The sequence below is a fragment of the Salmo trutta genome, chromosome 4, assembly GCF_901001165.1.
Source record: "Salmo trutta chromosome 4, fSalTru1.1, whole genome shotgun sequence".
Lineage (NCBI taxonomy): Eukaryota > Metazoa > Chordata > Actinopteri > Salmoniformes > Salmonidae > Salmo > Salmo trutta.
The window spans coordinates 33916760-33935786 of NC_042960.1; the positions used below are offsets into that span (position 1 = coordinate 33916760).

Consider the following 19027-nt stretch of genomic DNA (forward strand, 5'->3'; position numbering starts at 1 on the left):
ATAAGGTATAAGTGGCAGTGGTGTAATGTACTTAAGTAGTACTTTCAAGTATATTTACCTAAGTCGTTTTTTGGGGTATCTGTACTTTACTGTACCATTTATATTTTTTACAACTTTCACTTCTACTTCACTATATTCCTGAAGACAATTATGTACTTTTTACTCCATGCATTTTCCCTGACACCCAAAAGTGCTCGTTACATTTTTTATGCTTAGCAGGACAGGAAAATTGTCTAATTCACACACTTATCAAGAGAACATCCCTGGTCATCCCTACTGCCTCTGTTCTGGCGGACTCACTAAACACATGCTTCGTTTGTAAATGATGTCTGCGTGTTGGCGCATGCCCCTGGCTATCCGTAAATAAAAAAACAAGTAAATGATGCTGTCTGGTTTGCTTTATATAAGGAATTTTAAATAATTTATACTTTTACTTTTGATACTTAAATATATTTAAAACCAAATACTTTTTTACTTTTACTCAAGTATTATTTTACTGGGTGACTTTCAAATTGACTTCGGTCGTTTTCTATTAAGGTATCGTTTACTTTTACTCAAGTATGAAAATTGGGTACTTTTTCCACCACTGATAAGTGGTCGTTCTTCTCTGTACACTTCAGGTTGATGAGGGAAGAGAGGTCAGTTGAACATTGACTATATAGGGAATAAGGTGCCATTTCAGACGCAGACACTGTTTGATTTCTTACTACTCTGGATACAAGCACAGTCCACTAGAATCTAGTGAGTAGAGCACACAGCCAGCAAGCCCATGTCTGGCAAAAATACCAGCAAACAACCCAAACACAGCACCGTTCGAAATGCCCTGACACACAAGGCTGTGTATATCATTGTACTATGAAATATACTGTATATTGTAGATACTATAAGAATTGCTTCAGTTGGGAATCTGGTCAAACTGTGGCAATTGCGATATAGGGACTCAAGGATTTTTCTGTAGAGTTTTTCGTCAGTCTATGGAACCCCCCAGCCAAGCCAATCAGTCAACGCAACAGATACCTCAATCTATAGAACAACATTCAAAGAGAGACCTCTCTAGAGACAGTTCTATCTGATATTTGGGGATTGCAGGAGAAGGAGAAGGAAAAGAGAGAGATCTATTTTTTGTTCACTCAGACAGTGTGTGTGAGTGTGTCGGTGCAGGTGGAATCAGAGTTGTGTGTCAGAGTTGTGTGTGTGTCGTCACAGATTGAGACAGAGCTGTGTGTGAGTGTGTGTGTGTCGGTGAGTGTGTGTGTATCACTGATGCAGGGCAGCTCACTGGGGGAGGTCTTCTCCAGCACAGAGATCTGTGTGACGGTGGAGCTCTCTGTGAAGAGGGTGCGTCTTCTCCTACTGTAGCTCATATAGCCCTCGGTCTGCCACTTCCACAGACGCTTCTTCAGCTCCGCCTGCACCTAGAGACACACACACACACACACACACACAGAGCGATAGAGAGAGTGAAATAGTTGTAGGGGGAGAGAGATTTGTTGGGGGGGAGAGGGAGACAGATACAGCGAGAGAGAGAGAAAAGCTCTCATTTAAAAGCACATTGAGAGGGCTGTACACAGCGTACAGTACTTAAGATAATCTGGACATCAGAGACTTGAGAAAGCAGTCAATTATAAGAATTTGGGATTATCATCTTCGTCTCTGCAGTAAGATTACTGCGTGTTAATCAAAATTCCAATTCTGTCATTCTAATTCTGTTGGTAACCCCCCTGCTTACTTCTCCATTCAGGAAACAGTAGAGCAGAGCCACAACAAAGCCCTAAGAAGAAGGAATAGAAAGTGAGTTGTACTGTACATCAGGCCATTTTGACTAGCTACGTTATTACAAGATCAAAAACAGTTGCAGTCGGAAGCTTACATACACCTTAGCCAAATACATTTAAACTCAGTTTTTCACAATTCCTGACATTTAATCCTAGTAAAAATTCCCTGTTTTAGGTCAGTTAGGATCACCACTTTATTTTAAGAATGTGAAATGTCAGAATAATAGTAGAGAGAATTATTTATTTCAGCTTTTATTTCTTTCATCACATTCCCAGTGGGTCAGAAGTTTACATACACTCAATTAGTATTTGGGTAGCTGTCACAACCTTGTTCGAGTGGTGCTCGGCAGTCGACATCACCGGTCTTCTAGCTATCACTGATCCATTTTTCATTATCCATTGGTTTTGTCTTGTTTCTTTTCACACCTGGTTCCAATCCCATTCATTACCTGTTGTGTATTTAACCCTCTGTTTCCCCTCATGTCCTTGTCTGAGATTGTTTGTGTTATTATGTTTGTGTTGTTTATTTAGGTGTGCGACGGGTATGTGTGCCCATGTTGATTTTTTATATATTCTATTTTGGAGTTTGTTTGAAAGTTTATTAAACTACTCCGCTTATATGAAGTTTGTTTCTCCTGCGCCTGACTTCCCTGCCACCTACACACAAGACTTTGACAGTAGTATTGCCTTTAAATTGTTTAACTTGGGTCAAACGTTTCGGGTAGCCTTCCACAAGCTTCTCACAATAAATTGGGTGAATTTTGGCCCATTCCTCCTGACAGAGCTGGTGTAACTGAGTCAGGTTTGTAGGCCTCCTTGCTCGCACATGCTTTTTCAGTTCTGTCCACAAATTGTCTATAGGATTGAGGTCAGGGCTTTGTGATGGCCACTCCAATACCTTGACTTTGTTGTCCATAAGCCATTTTGCCACAACTTTGGAAGTATGCTTGGGGTCATTGTCCATTTGGAAGACCTATTTGCGACCAAGCTTTAACTTCCTGACTGATGTCTTGAGATGTTGCTTCAATATATCCACATTATTTCTCTCCCTCATGATGCCATCTATTTTGTGAAGTGCACCAGTCCCTCCTGCAGCAAAGCACCCCCACAACATGATGCTGCCACCCCGTGCTTCACGGTTGGTATAGTGTTCTTCGGCTTGCAAGCCTCCCCCTTTTTCCTCCAAACATAACGATGGTCATTTTGGCCAAACAGTTCTATTTTTGTTTCATCAGACCAGAGGACATTTCTCCAAAAAGTACTATATTTGTCCCCATGTGCAGTTGGAAACCGTCGTCTGGCTTTTTTATGGCAGTTTTGGAGCAGTGGCTTCTTCCTTGCTGAGCGGTCTTTCAGATTATGTAGATATAGGACTAGTTTTACTGTGGATATAGATACTTTTGTACCTCTTTCCTCCAGCATCTTCACAAGGTCCTTTGCTGTTGTTCTGGATTGATTTGCACTTTTCGCACCAAAGTACGTTCATCTCTAGGAGACAGAACGCGTCTCCTTCCTGAGCGGTATGACGGCTGCGTGGTCCCATGGTGTTTATACTTGGGTACTATGGTTTGTACAGATGAACGTGGTACCTTCAGGTGTTTGGAAATTGCTCCCATGGATGAACCAGACTTGTGGAGGTCTACAATTTTTTTTTCTGAGGTCTTGGCTGATTTCTTTAGATTTTCCCATGATGTCAAGCAAAGAGGCACTGAGTTTGAAGGTAGGCCTTGAAATGCATCCACAGGTACACCCCCAATTGACTGAAATTATGTCAATTAGCCTATCAGAAGCTTCTAAAGCCATGACATAATTTTCTGAAATGTTCCAAGCTGTTTAAAGGCACAGTCAACTTAGTGTATGTAAACTTCTGACCCACTGGAATTGTGATACAGGGAATTATAATTGAAATAATCTGTCTGTAAACAATTGTTGGAAAAATTACTTGTGTCATGCACAAAGTAGATGTCCTAACCGACTTGTCAAAACTATAGTTTGTTTACAAGAAATTTGTGGAGTGGTTGAAAAACGAGTTTTAATGACTCCAACCTAAGTGTATGTAAACTTCCGACTTCAACTGTATTACGTCAAAATACACTTATTCAGAGAGCCTCATCCCCAACACACGTTGCACGTCACATGCTGTACATCACATAAAAACACACACGTGAGCAGGCACGCGATACGGGCACCCACCCACTCACGCACGCACACACACACACACACACACACACACACACACACACACACACACACCTACACACCTACCTACTTACCTACAGTGAGGGAAAAAAGTATTTGATCCCCTGCTGATTTTGTACATTTGCCCACTGACAAAGAAATGATCAGTCTATAATTTTAATGGTAGGTTTATTTGAACAGTGAGAGACAGAATAACAACAAAAAAATCCAGAAAAACGCATGTCAAAAATGTTACCTACCTGGAAGGATCCCAGACCCAGCTCTATGAAGATGCGTGCCTCCTTTCCTGTGTTCTCTGGTAGGAAGGCAAACACCATGTAATGCATCCCAAACAGAGGGATCAGGAACAGGGTGGACTTAGCCAGCCTCCTGAACACACACACACACACACACACACACACACACACACACACACACACACACACACACGAGAGAGAATAATCACAATAATGTATTTGTGTCAACGTGTATGAACTTGAGTGTTTTGTGCACCAGATCAACAATTAACACTCTAGGCCAATGCCTAGGCATTTGTTGAGGGAGCCATTACAACTGTTCTGGTCTGAAATGTACTCATCACGCAAGCATGGTCACTTAACCACCATTGTTGTTGTTGTGTGTGTGTGTGTGTGTGTGAGTGAGGAGGGGGGGACTCACATGAAGTGGGCTGTGTTGTGGCCCCTGACACCGGGAGATTTTAGCTTCTGGACCAGAATACGGATCACATTAATGAAGATGATGAAGTTGACCTTAAGCAGTGGAGAAAGAGGATGAGTTAGGGCTGAATACTTTACAACACAGGGTGGGTTAGGCTTAGAGATGAGGCTAAGGGTAGGTTTAGGGTGGAGACTAGGGTCAGGGTTAGATTTGAGGTTAGGGTTAGGTAAGGTTAGGTGAGTGTTAGGCTGCTCACCAGCAGTGATGCAGTTATAGGCCCTTTGATAATCCACCAAATGAAGGCCACATCGGTGTCGTCCCAGCAACTACATTGGGACAGAACAACATGATATCGGACAGTACCGTATTCATACCAATCTCCAACAGTATTACATTAGGATTCATGTATGAATATATAGGCTACATGACAATATCAATTCAGAGTAAATTCAAAGCAAATGCTAGTTTCCATACTTACCCTCTGTTATCATAGAAGTTTCGTGTCAGAACCCACACCAACAATATTGTGGTTGGGAGACCTAACAGACACAGAGAATGGACAAACATCAGAGAGATGTTGTAACAAAGCCATGCCTCTTTGAGTTGTTGAGGAGAGAGGGAGAAGGGAAGAGAGGAAAAGAGAGAGAGGTGTGTGCGAAAGAAAGAAAGAAAGAGGACCGATTGAGAAAAGTCACCTACCCCAGCCGATGAGTATGTACCACCAGAAGTACTTATTGTGTGAGATGAAGGTGAGGGCAAGGAGGGTCTGGAGGTACATGCCCTCGACCAGCAACCAGAAGTAGTTAGCCAGGATGCTGAACTGGAAGAACGCCACTGCTGATTTACACGCCGTCTGCAGGAGAACACAATATACACACACTCAAAAAAATGTTGTGCTGTTTGGCTGACCCAATTGCTTGGTTACAGGCATTGGGTCACTTAGTTGTTGAATTGTTTTCTTTAAAAAGACAAATGTTGGGTTGTTGATGCTGGGTTATTGAGATATGACCCAGTGGGTCAGATCAGAAGACTGGAGGTGTGGCTTAGTAGGGGCGTGGCTGCCACATAGTTATTTTTGGCCAGCCGTGAGAGTAAATGTCATTCCGGTTCATCTGTTCCGGTTCACTGACAGTTTTGTAGTTTTAATGAGGCTTACAGAAGTGTATGAGTTACACAAAAGCCCATGCATATCCCAATTTTGGGATAGTTACCACTTTGTTACAATATGTAAATAATAATGTTATTAACTTTATATTAGAATACGCAATGTGCAACAATATTCAAGGAAAATTTAAATTAGCAAATTACCTGCACACTGCCACCTCCACCCCTCCCCTTCACTCCTCGGTTGCCCCATCCACCATGCCAATGACTCCCTGAGATACAATCACACTTTCACACCTTTCTATACTTCTATAGTTGACTCTCTATTGCCCCGATCTCCTCTCTATGCTGTGGATTTACTTTCTAAGTATAGAATGCCCCATCGCCTTGTCTATACACACAGCTCTTTTCTCTCGACTGGACGACTCACTCTGTTTAGAAGCATGTATCAGCATAAAATATACTGAGGAGAAAGTCTCGACTCGCTCTAATGTGTTCCAGTGAGATAATGCTCACAATCTCACCATCTCACGCTGTTCCCATACAACAAGATGAGTCATACACTGAAGTCAATGACATTCAAAGGAGGAAAGTGCTAGGATGAAGATTTATAACGTTTCAGGAACTTAGTAAAGATCAGTGGGATACTCTATGAACTTATATGAAGTTAATGTAGATACGGTATAGATATCTAAATATATGGTGGTGTAAGATGAAGAAGTCACAGGGAGTTAGAGACAGTATTGGGACATTAAGTCCAGTATAGTAAGTGTCCTTTGTTGATGACATCATGGCACTCACAGTGGACATGAAGCAGTGGTCGAAGTTCTCATCAGCAAAAAGAACCCCATCCTTGATGAAGACGGCACTGGCTCTCAGGATGAATGAGGAGAAGAGGTTGATGTGGATGTAGTTCCTGGTACAGTGGAACTTCCTGTACGGGTGAGTTAACGTCTTGTTAAACTGGCCTCATTTTTTGTCAGGCGAGTTTAGAGGGTCCATGTTTACAAATGTTTTCCTATACAATATATACTGTGTCATTATAAACTATAATACCTATATGAATGCAGTCCATTCTTACAGTATTATCTATTTATCATGTATCTGTGTATCTCTTAGGAACTAATATTGGACTGAGTATGTCCTAGTGTTACCTGAACACAGCGAAGACAAAAATGGCTGATATGAGGGAGATGAGGGAGGTGGCGTATCCAGCAGTGTACACCTGACTGATGGTCAAAAAGTATGTTGTCTGGAAATCAACAGGAGAAAGGTCAGAAAGAAACATATAATACTGGTTTTAGTTTTTTGGGGGGTTTCATTTATTCCCTCCAGAGAAAACTAGTGAAAGATAAAACAGTACAGATAGAAAAATGGGAAAAATGGTGTGCAAGTGAAGTTGGAAACCAAAAAGGGCTTACGGTGCATTTGGAAAGTATTCAGACCCCTTGACTTTATCCACATGTTGCTACGTTACAGCCTTATTATAAAATGTATGTAATTTTTTTTTTCCATCAATCTACACACAATACCCCATAATGACAAGAAAAAACAGGTTTTAAGAAATATATTTACATAAGTATTCAGACACTTTGCTCAGTACATTGTTGAAGCACCTTTTGCAGCGATTACAGCCTTGAGTCTTCCTGGGCATGACGCTACAAGCTTGGAACACCTGTATTTTGGGAGTTTCTCCCATTCTTCTCTGCAGATCCTTTCAAGCTATGTCAGGTTGAATGGGGAGCGTCGCTGCACAGCTTTTTTCAGATCTCTCCAGAGATGCTTGATCGGGTCATGTCCGGGCTCTGGCTGGGCCACTCAAGGACATTCAGAGACTTATCCCGAAGCCACTCCTGCGTTGTCTTGGCTGTATGCTTAGGGTCGTTGTTCTGTTGGAAGGTGAACCTTCGCCCCAGTCTGAGGTCCTGATCGCTCTGGAGCAGGTTTTCATCAAGGATCTCTCTGTACTTTTCTCTGCTCATATTTCCCTCAATCCTGACTAGTCTCCCAGTCCCTGCCGCTGAAAAACATCCCCAAAGCATGATGCTGCCACCACCATTCTTCAAGGATGGTGCCAGGTTTCCTTCAGACGTGACGCTTGGCATTCAGCCAATCATTAAACCAGAGAATCTTGTTTCTCATGGTCTGAGAGTCCTTTAGGTATTTTGGTATGTGCTTTTTATTAAGATCCCCATTAGCTGCTGCAAAAGCAGCAGCTACTCTTCCTGGGGTCCACACAAAACATGAAACATAATACAGAATGACATAATACAGAACATCATTAGACAAGAACAGCTCAAGGACAGAACTACATACATTTTTAAAAAGGCACACGTAGCCTACATACAGTTGAAGTCGGAAGTTTACACACACTTAGGTTGGCGTCATTAAAACTAGTTTTTCAACCACTCCACACATTTCTTGTTAATAAACTATAGTTTTGACAAGTCGGTTAGGACATCTGTTTTGTGCATGACACAAGTAATTTTTCCAACAATTGTTTACAGACAGATTATGTGGATGCATTTTAAGGCCTACCTTCAAACTCAGTGCCTCTTTGCTTGACATCATGGGAAAATCAAAAGAAATCAGCCAAGACCTCAGAAAAATAAATTGTAGACCTCCACAAGTCTGGTTCATCCTTGGGAGCAATTTCCAAACGCCTGAAGGTACCACGTTCATCTGTACAAACAATAGTACCCAAGTATAAACACCATGGGACCACGCAGCCATCATACCGCTCAGGAAGGAGACGCGTTCAGTCTCCTAGAGATGAACGTACTTTGGTGTGAAAAGTGCAAATCAATCCAGAACAGCAGAAAAGCCTTGTGAAGATGCTGGAGGAAACAGGTACAAAAGTATCTATATCCACAGTAAAACGAGTCCTATGTCGACATAACCTGAAAGGTTGATTAGCAAGGAAGCCAGACTACGGTTTGCAACTGCACATGGGGACAAAGATTGTACTTTTTGGAGAAATGTCCTCTGGTCTGCTGAATCAAAAATAGATCTGTTTGGCCATAATGACCATCGTTATGTTTGGAGGAAAAAGGGGGAGGCTTGCAAGCTGAAGAACACCATCCCAACCGTGAAGCACGGGGGTGGCAGCATCATGTTGTGGGGGTGCTTTGCTGCAGGAGGGACTGGTGCACTTCACAAAATAGATGGCATCATGAGGGAGAAATATTATGTGGATATATTGAAGCAACATCTCAAGACATCAGTCAGGAAGTTAAAGCTTGGTTGCAAATGGGTCTTTCACATGGGAATGTGGGAATGTGATGAAAGAAATTCAAGCTGAAATAAATCATTCTCTCTACTATTATTCTGACATTTCACATTCTTAAAATAAAGTGGTCATCCTAACTGACCTAAAACAGGGAATTTCTACTAGGATTAAATGTCAGGAATTGTGAAAAACTGAGTTTAAATGTATTTGGCTAAGGTGTATGTAAACTTCCGACTTCAATGCTGCCACCACCATGCTTCAACGTAGGGATGGTGCCAGGTTTCCTCCAGATGTGACACTTTGCATTCAGGCGAAAGTGGTTTCATCAGACTAGAGAATCTTTTTTTTCATGGTCTGAGAGTACTTTAGGTGCCTTTTGGCAAACTCCAAGCGGGTTGTCATGTGCCTTTTACTGAGGAGTGGCTTCCGTCTGGCCACTCTACCGTACAGGCCTGATTGGTGGAGTGCTGCAGAGATGGTTGTCCTTCTGGAAGGTTCTCCCATCTCCACAGAGGAACTCTGGAGCTCTGTCAGAGTGACCATCGGGATCTTGGTCCCCTCCCTGACCAAGGCTCTTCTCCCCCGATTGCTCAGTTTGGCCGGGTGGCCAGCTCTAGGAAGAGTCTTGGTTGTTCCAAACTTCTTCCTTTTAAGATTGATGGAGTCCACTGTGTTTTTGGGGACCTTCAAGCCTGCAAAAATATTTTGGTACCCTTCCCCAGATCTGTGCCTCAACACAATCCTGTCTCGGAGCTCTAGGACAATTCCTTTGACCTCATGGCTTGGTTTTTGCTCTAACATGCACTGTCAACTGTGGGACTTTATATAGACGTGTGTGCCTTTCCAAACCATGTCCAATCAATAGAATTTACCACAGGTGGACTCCAATCAAGTTGTATAAACATCTCAAGGATGATCAATGGAAACAGGATGCACCTGAGCTCCATTTTTGAGTCTCATAGCAAAAGGTCAGAATACTTATGTAAATAAGGTTTTTCTGTTTGTTACATTTGCAAAAAATTCTAAAAACCTGTTTTCACTTTGTCATTATGGGGTATTGTGTGTAGATTGATGAGAATATATATATAATTTGACCCATTTTAGAATAAGGCTGTAATGTAACAAAATGTGGAAAAAGTCAAGAGGTCTGAATGCACTGTATATGAAAACCACACCACAGAAAACAACATACACATATAAGTACAAAAAAAGGTGGTACAGAGCATGCTAATTATAAATGTACATGATATACTCAGTATCAAAGAAAAAACATGTTTGATTATGTGTGTGTGTGTGAGAGAGTTAGGCTACACGGAGGACACTACTGGGTAGTTTGGTTGATTAGGCTGACCCCTAGTATACGTTTGAAGTTATTGAGGGATGGTGATATTTTGGATAGGAATTCCATAGTATGGAACAGGCTTAAGATCACTGTTAAAACGGAAAGGACTTCAAATACCATCAGTACCTTGCCTGCATATACTCAATCATATAATTATCATATACTGACAAGTAGATAAAACATTGTAAGCTTAGCAAATTAACTTATCCAGACAGGAAAGGTATTGTTGTGTTTCTGTCTGGGGAGTGAAACTTCTTAATTAGTGTTTTCACATTCATGGCACGATCACACACCTTTCTCATGGCCTTTGCAAGTTTTTGTGAGTGGTCTGGTTCTTCTATTATGTAGGTGACAGAGGGTGTGTGGAGCAGTGGAGGCTCCTCAGAGGAGGAAGGGGAGGACCAACCTACTCAGTGAATTTCATAAAAGTTTAAATAGTGACACATTAAAAATGTTCATCCGTTTTAGATAAAACAATAGTAAATATATTCACGTCACGAAATAGCTGATTAAAACACTTTTTTTGCAATGGTCTACAGTAGTCTCAGGAGCACTCTCTAAGGTAACACAATGGAGTAGCCGGAGGACAGCTTTTTTCCGTCTGTGGGTACATTGACTTCAATACAAAACCTAGGAGGATCATGGATCTCACCGCTACCAAATACTTACACCGTAATTATGGAAACTTCTTCCAACCTATGAGAGCTCTTGCAGCATGAACTGACATGTTGTCCATCCAATCAAAGGACCAGAGAATGAATCTAGTACTGAAGGCATAAACTACAGCTAGCTAACACTGCAGTGCATAAAGTGTGGTGAGTAGTTGACTCAAAGAGAGAGAAAGACAGTAGTTGAACAGTTTGGAACAAATTAAGCAGCAGAGAGAGAGAGAGAGAGAGCAAGAGATTAATGTATTTTTTTATTCTTCTTGGTTTACCTTTCACTTACTTAGCTGGCTAATGCAGCTAATTTAGGCTTCTCAGCAACCTGACTCAAACAGTGAGTAATGCTATTTATTTTAGTTAGCTGGCTAAGGTTATCCAACATAAGGTAAGCTTTCGGTTTTATTAATTTATTGCCACCGGGGCCCGCTGGTGTAATGGCTAAACTGCTTGCTGTAAACTATACTGTGTGGTTGTACACATGGATTGGATTGTGTGTTTACTAACACCTTAGTTCTAGTAGCTAGATCTGAGCTGTGTAGCGGTTATCAGTTATGGTATGAAGGTTTGGCTTGGAGAGTTTGTTTTGCCTGGTCACAGACAGCTGTTGTGTTGTGCACAGAAGTCCACACGCAAAGGGAAAAAGTTCTAATTTTGTTGTGTTACAGCCTGAATTTAAAATGGATTAAATTGAGATTTTGTGTCACTGATCTACACACAATATCCCAAATGTCAAAGTGGAAATATGTTTTAGAAAACAGTACATTTTTACAAATTCATAAAAAATGAAAAGCCTAAATGTCTTGAGTCAATACGTATTCAACTCTTTTGTTATGGCAACCCTAAACAAGTTCAGGAGTAAAAATGCGTTAAGTTACATACAGTGCATTCGGAAAGTATTCAGACCCCTTGACTTTTTCCACATTTTGTTACGTTACAGCCTTATTCTAAAATTGATCAAATTAAATGTTTTCCTTATCAATCTACACACAATACCCTATAATGACAAAGTGAAAACAGGTTTTTAGAAATGTTTGCAAATGTATTAAAAATCAAAAACAGAAATATATTATTTACATAAGTATTCAGACCCTTTATGAAACTCGAAATTGAGCTCCGATGCATCCTGTTTCCATTGATCATTCTTGCAATTTTTCTGAGACTTGATTGGAGTCTACCTCTGGTAAATTCAATTGATTGGACATGTTTGGAAAAGCACACACTTGTCTATATAAAGTCTCACAGATGACAGCGCATGTCAGAACAAAAACCAAGCCATGAGGTTGAAGGAATTGTCTGTAGAGCTCTGAGACAGGATCATGTCGAGGCACAGATCTGGGAAAGGGTACCAAAACATTTCTGCAGCAATGAAGGTCTCCAAGAACACAATGGCCTCCATCATTCTTAAATTGAAGAAGCTTGGAACCACCAAGACTCTTCCTAGAGCTGACCGCCTGGCCATACTAAACAATCAGGGGAAAAGGGCCTTGGTCAGGGAGTTGACAAAAAATCCGATGGTCACTCTGACAGAGCTCCAGAGTTCCTCTGTGGAAATGGGAGAACCTTCCAAAAGATCAAACCATCTCTGCAGCACTTCACCAATCAGGCCTTTATGGTAGAGTGGCCTAAAGGACTCTGGTCTCTGGTCTGATGAAACCAAGATTGAACTCTTAGGCCTGAATGCCAAGCTTCACATCTAGAGGAAACCTGGCACCATTCCTACGGTGAAGCATGGTGGTGGCAGCATCATGCTGTGGGAATATTTTTCAGCACCAGGGACTGGATGACTAGTCAGGATCGACGAAAAGATGAATGGAGAAAAGTACAGAGACGTCGTTGATGAAAACCTGCTCCGGTGTGCTCAGGACCTCGGACTGAGGTGAAGGTTCACCTTCCAACGGGACAACGACCCTAAATACACAGTCAAGACAACACAGGAGTGGCTTCAGGACAAGTCTCTGAATGTCCTTGAGTGGCCCAGCCATTGCCCGGACTTGAACTCGATCAAACATCTCTGGAGAGACCTGAAAATAGCTGTGCAGCGACACTCCCCATCCAACCTGACAGAACTTGAGAGGATCTGCAGAGAAGAATGGGAGAAACTCTCCAAATACAGGTGTGCCAAGCTTGTAGCGTCATACCCAAGAAGACTGGAAGCTGTAATTGCTGCCAAACGTGCTTCAAAAAAGGGTCTGAATACCAATGTAAATGTGATATCTTTTTTTTTTTTTTACTGTTTTATAGACAGATGTGTGCCTTTCCAAACATGTCCAATCAATTGATTTTACCACAGGTGGACTCCAATCAAATAAGTTATTTCTGTTTTTGATGTTTTACAAATTTACATTTCTAAAAACCTGTTTTCACTTTGTCATTATGGGGTATTGTGTGTAGGTTGATGAGGGAAAAAATGAATTAATCTATTTTAAAATAAGGCAGTAACGTAACAAAATGTGGAAAAAGTCAAGAGGTCTGTATACTTTTCAAATGCACTGTAATAAGTTGCATGGACTCACTTTGAGTGCAATAATAGTCTTTAACATTTTAAATGACTACCCCATCTCTGTACTCCACACATATAACTATCTGTAAGGTCCCTGCGTCGAGCAGTGAATTTCAAGCAAAGATTCAACCACAAAGACGAGGGAGGTTTTTCTATGGTTCGCAAAGAAGGGCACCTATTGGTAGATGGGTAAAAAAAGCAGCCATTGTATATCCCTTTGAGCATAATGCAGTTATTCATTTTACACTTTGGATGGTGTATTAATACACCCAGTCACTACAAAGATAGAGGAGCCCTTCCTAAATAAGTTGCCGGAGAGGAAGGAAACCACTCAGGGATTTCACCAAGAGGCCAGTGGTGATTTTAAAACAGTTACAGAGTTTAATGTTTGTGATAGGAGATAACTGAGGATGGATCAACAACATTGTAGTTACTCCACAATACTAACATAAATCAATAAATGAATGCTGCAAGAAAATGTGGCAACAAAATAAACCTTTTTGTCCTGAACACAAAGTGTTATGTTTGGGCCAAATCCAACACAACATTTTCAAGAATGATGGTGGTTGCATCATATTATGGGTATGCTTGTGATCGGCAAGGGATTTGTTTAGGATAAAAAGAAAAGGAAAAGAGCTAAGCACAGGGAAAAACTGATTCAGTCTGCTTTCCAACAGACACTGAGAGACATATTAACCTTTCAGCAGGACAATAATCTAAAACACAAGGCCAAATATACACTTGCTTACAAAGACGACATAGCATTTTCCTGAGTAGCCTAATTACAGTTTTTACTTAAATTGGCTTGAAAATAGCTGTCTAGCAATGATCAACAACCAATTTGACAGAGCTTGACACATTTTTTAAAGAATAATGGGCAAATATTGTACAATCCAGGTGTGCAAAACTCTTAGAGACTTACCCAGAAAGACTCACAGCTGTAATCTCTGTTAAAGGTGATTCTAACATGTATTGACTCAGGGGGTTGAATACTTATATAATCAATATATATTAGTGTTTTACTTTCCATTAATTAAAACAATAAATATAATTGTTCTTCCATTTTTAAAATACAGAGTATTTTCTGTAGAAAGATCATTGACAAAAATGAAATCCATTTTAATCCCACTTTGTGCCAACAAAATGCGGAAAAAGTCAACAGGTGTTAATACTTTCAAAAGGCACTGTAGCTATACACTGATCTCTGGACCTGGAAAAACTTTTCCGAGAGTGAACGATGACCGAGGAAAACACACAAGACTGGCCTCACTGGCTTGTTAGCTTCCTAGGTGGGTTGTCCCACAAAAAGCCATCCTTTAATGTTTTAAGTAGAACTTGCGCACCGATATTTAATTTAAAATCCTGTTATATTAAATGAATTGCGCTTTAATATAGACCACATAGAGAATTCAATAAAAAAACATTTTTTTATATGAATGAAGGATTGCTTAAAGTGCCAAAATTCATTATTTTGACATGTCCCTCCGTCATCCCTGTGTCACTTCTAGGAAGATTTTAACCCACTAAATCCCAACATTTATCCAAGTTTCACCATCATTGTAAAGGCGAAGTTACTTTGTTAGTTGACAGTCATTTCTGTGATTAGTGATTCTGTCTGTCCCTCATTTTAAGGTCAAGACTGTTACGTGAACTGAACTCTTGTTACGGTGAAACGATTCCTTTTTTAATATTTTTTCAAAAGAAACATTGAACATCTAATAGTCAAATCATAGAGTAAAAGCAGGTGAGCTGGTTCTACCATTTTTGGACATTTTCTGGTGTTTTGTGGTGGAAAACTGAGCAGGTCGAGCATAACACGTCAACCATGTTACCCATAGATAGACAGGCTAGAAATGTTTTAACAATTTCATTTTGATGGTGAATTAGCATTCAGTTTCCACTCCCTGTTGCACACAAGCTTTCATTCCCCCTGTCACAAGAGGATGTATGGCTCATTTAAGAAGAAATCGTCAACCCTGTTATGGTCAACCCTGTTACTTTATTTGGCACTTAATAGGCACTTACTATAGTAATATTTTTTTTCCCTTCTTGAGATGTTTTTAAAAAAAATCTAGAATTTTTATATTTGGTGAAATATTTTTTTGTTGTTGACCAAGTTACACTTCTCAAAAGGCACCGAATTGGTGGAACGACCCAGGTAATCAATGACATCTGCGATGTTGTAGACGATATCCATTGGATTAAGTGTTTGCTACCTTGCACGAGCTGCATCTGAAGTCGGACTTGATCGCATTTACTTATATGTAAACAGACCGGTTTCTGATTCTGAACTGCACGCTTAACTTTTCATGATGTGCCTGGGAAATGGGTCTTTTAGAATAAGAGTACAGTACAGGCCAGATAATTCAGACAAGGACACGACTGAATAGTTCCTTTACTCGTTCAATTTGGTTCTAAGGGCAGAGTAAAGTGACATTCCTTCTGTCCTCAACCAATCACATTCCTTCTCCCACAGAACAAAATTGAAAGTGGAACATTTCAATGAGTGACTGAATAACAGAGTGAGTAAAAGAGAATGTACAGTATGTGAGTGATGTGATTTCTCTAACCTCTGATCCTGTCTCTGACTCCTCTGCGAACTCACATGCCTCCTCATACGTAGGGTACAGCTCTGTCCAGCCATCCTTCGTACAGTTCCTGAAGATGTAGCCTGAGAAACAGATCAACCAATCAGAGGCCAGCCCTGAGGGTGTGAAGGAGGAGCCACCAGAGCTGGTAGCCTGCAGGTATTTTCTCAACTAGATTTGCTCACCTCCTGCATCCTCTCTCCTCTGTCCTCTCTCGCCTCCTTTTGAAAAGGATCAAAGGTAATCGAGGAGAGGGAATGTGGACGGAAATGCACTTGTTTGAAATGAGACGGTCCTTCTCCACACACACTTTGTCAGGCAAATTACGTTTACAGGGGTGGAATCCCAAAATAAATGTGTAAATTGATACAAACAAATTAAGAACATTTTGTAGATAAAACCATATGTAACATATTGTTCTCTGACAATACAACAGCTGGTTCAAAGAGGGTGTGGAAGATATCAAAACTCTTCCGCAGTATGATACACTGGTGCGTCCAAGCTAAAAGGAGGCTATCGAGGAGGGGTAAACCATATTCTGTTTGCCTACTAACGATTTGACAGTCCTCGACTACTCAACCACTTATCGGTTTCCTGGTCATGGAGGAGCGAGGATGAATTTCTACCCAAATTCCTTATCCCCAGATAGAACTCAGGAGGGTCGCCAGTTCATTCTCCCCTCACATACAGTAGAATAATCAGACAGAACTACAGCATTGCAAAATTCCTTCAGTTCTACAGATCAGAGGTATCATTCCCATATGGGGCACAGGGGCACTTGCCCCCTCAGATTCATCCTGTTTTTATTTTGAACAAAAAAAACGTGTTTGTTTTTTCTCTTTAATACCACTAGCCACTTAGCAATTCATGAAGTTGGCTTAGCTGGCCCAGATAGGTTCCCAATCTCATAACCTCATAAATAGCTACCAAGAAGCCATTTCAGGCTATCAATCAAGTTAGAGTAGCTAGCTTGTCTAACTATTTTAGCTGACATTCCTGCTGGCCAGGTTGGTAGACTTTAGAAAAGCAAGTAATAACTAAATGTACTGAATAAGACTCACATTCCTTTCAACATGTTACCCAGATTTGAGCAGAGATGCAGAGAAGCATATTTAGTTTCTTTAAAAATAACCACCAGTCAGGAGGATAGACAGCTCAAGAGGTATGCTTAGATATGCAGAAAAAAGTATATATATTTTTACAAAGATTTAAGCATAATAATTATGGCTCTAGAATGCAGGAAAAATCTGTTTCAGGTGTTTGAAAATTGCAAAATTCTCCAACTTACGGACGGGGAGCATAAGCACCCTCCAATTGAGCACATCTGGGACATCATGTCTCGCTCCATCCACCAATGCCACGTTGCACCACAGACTGTCCAGGAGTTGGCGGATGCTTTAGTCCAGGTCTAGGAGGAGATCCCTCAGGAGACCATCCGCCACCTCATCAGGAGCATGCCCAGGCATTGTAGGGAGGTCATACAGGCACGTGGAGGCCACACACACTACTGAGCCTCATTTTGACTTGTTTTAAGGACATTACATCAAAGTTGGATCAGCCTGTAGTGTGGTTTTCCACTTTAATTTTGAGTGTGACTCCAAATTCAGACCTCCATGGGTTGATAAATTGGATTTCCATTGATTATTTTTGTGTGATTTTGTTGTCAGCACATTCAACTATGTAAAGAAAAAAGTATTTAATAAGATTATTTCTTTAATTCAGATCTAGGATGTGTTCTTTAAGTGTTCCCTTTATTTTTTTGAGCAGTATATTTATATGTACATATTCTTATTAATTCCTTTACACTTGTGTGTAAAAGGTAGTTGTGAAATTGTTAGATTACTTGTTAGATATTACTGTATGGTCGGAACTAGAAGCACAAGCATTTCGCTACACTCGCATTAACATCTGCTAACCATGTGTATGTGACCAATAAAATTTTATTTGACTAGGGTTCGACTCCTGGCCAAGGCTGACCACAGATTTTCCGACAATATACTTGCATGGTTGGTTTCATTGACTCTTCCCTTAAACTGCCCCTAATTGACTCATTTTTAACGGCAACTTCTTGGAGATGATCAGCTTGAGCAAAGTGAGATGTAGAATCACTGATCAAGGGGCTCCCAAGTGGCACAGTGGTCTAAGGCAATACGTCTCAGTGTTATAGGTGTCGCTACAGACCCTGGTTCAATTCCAGACTGTTTTATAACCAGTGGTAATTGAAGGCCCCATAGCACGGCACACAATTGGCCCAGCGCTGTTAGGTTTCGGCCAGGGAAGGAGGTCATTGTAAATAAGATTTTTTTCATAAAACTGACTAAAGGTTAAATAAAAATCTACAAATACAATTCCTTGCCAAATAATAGGTTTTGTGTGATTAAGATTCACAGAGCTACGCCTCCCCTAGCTCAGGCGATCCCCCTGGCAAACACACACGCACAACCAAACATTGATTGATTGGAGACAGCTTATGTCAATTACAGAACATTTACCATTGATTTTCTACCTGCAGCTACGCTAGTGGATAATGTTGGAAATACTGGTAAAAGCCCAGTGCCACCCAGTGCCTCCAGCACTGAGCTAGCCACGCCATACCTTCACCATGAGGTAGCTGCTTGCTAGCTAACGAACCACTAACCTCATGGCTATAGAGTTATACTGTGCTCACCACCTCAGCCCCTCGTGCCGTGTTACTAACGACGCCAGCGCTTCAATCCCTGGAAAGGCAGATGGCTTTACTGCTTCCGTTTTTCCGAAATGTGCAAAGCCTCAGCCCAAGTAATTAGAGACCTCAACGTCACCTCTTTATTGTTGGCGTATCAGGCTGAGTTACTGGAGGAGGTGGGGAAGCATCTGGACTCGGACACCTTATATCCAGATGCTTGGGAGGAGATCTGTATGATTACAGACCTGAGCCTCCGTTCCTCCCATAGTACCATCCAAGGCTGTGGTCATACCATGAGCCTAG

At 41.0% G+C, this 19027-nt stretch overlaps 1 protein-coding gene across 1 annotated transcript in view; it reads right to left on the reverse strand.

The window, feature by feature from the left end:
* Window positions 1-1018: 1018 nt before the first annotated feature.
* LOC115193016 (pituitary adenylate cyclase-activating polypeptide type I receptor-like) overlaps window positions 1019-19027 on the reverse strand; it is a 73622-nt gene continuing 55613 nt past the window's right edge. The window contains exons 4-14 of the mRNA XM_029752016.1: window positions 16042-16142; window positions 6890-6987; window positions 6537-6669; window positions 5331-5484; window positions 5110-5170; window positions 4888-4957; window positions 4632-4723; window positions 4214-4343; window positions 1730-1771; window positions 1262-1415; window positions 1019-1023 (exon numbers count right to left, since the gene is read on the reverse strand). Coding sequence (XP_029607876.1) covers window positions 1019-1023; window positions 1262-1415; window positions 1730-1771; window positions 4214-4343; window positions 4632-4723; window positions 4888-4957; window positions 5110-5170; window positions 5331-5484; window positions 6537-6669; window positions 6890-6987; window positions 16042-16142 — 1040 coding nt within the window. The remainder of the gene's footprint in view (window positions 1024-1261; window positions 1416-1729; window positions 1772-4213; window positions 4344-4631; window positions 4724-4887; window positions 4958-5109; window positions 5171-5330; window positions 5485-6536; window positions 6670-6889; window positions 6988-16041; window positions 16143-19027) is intronic.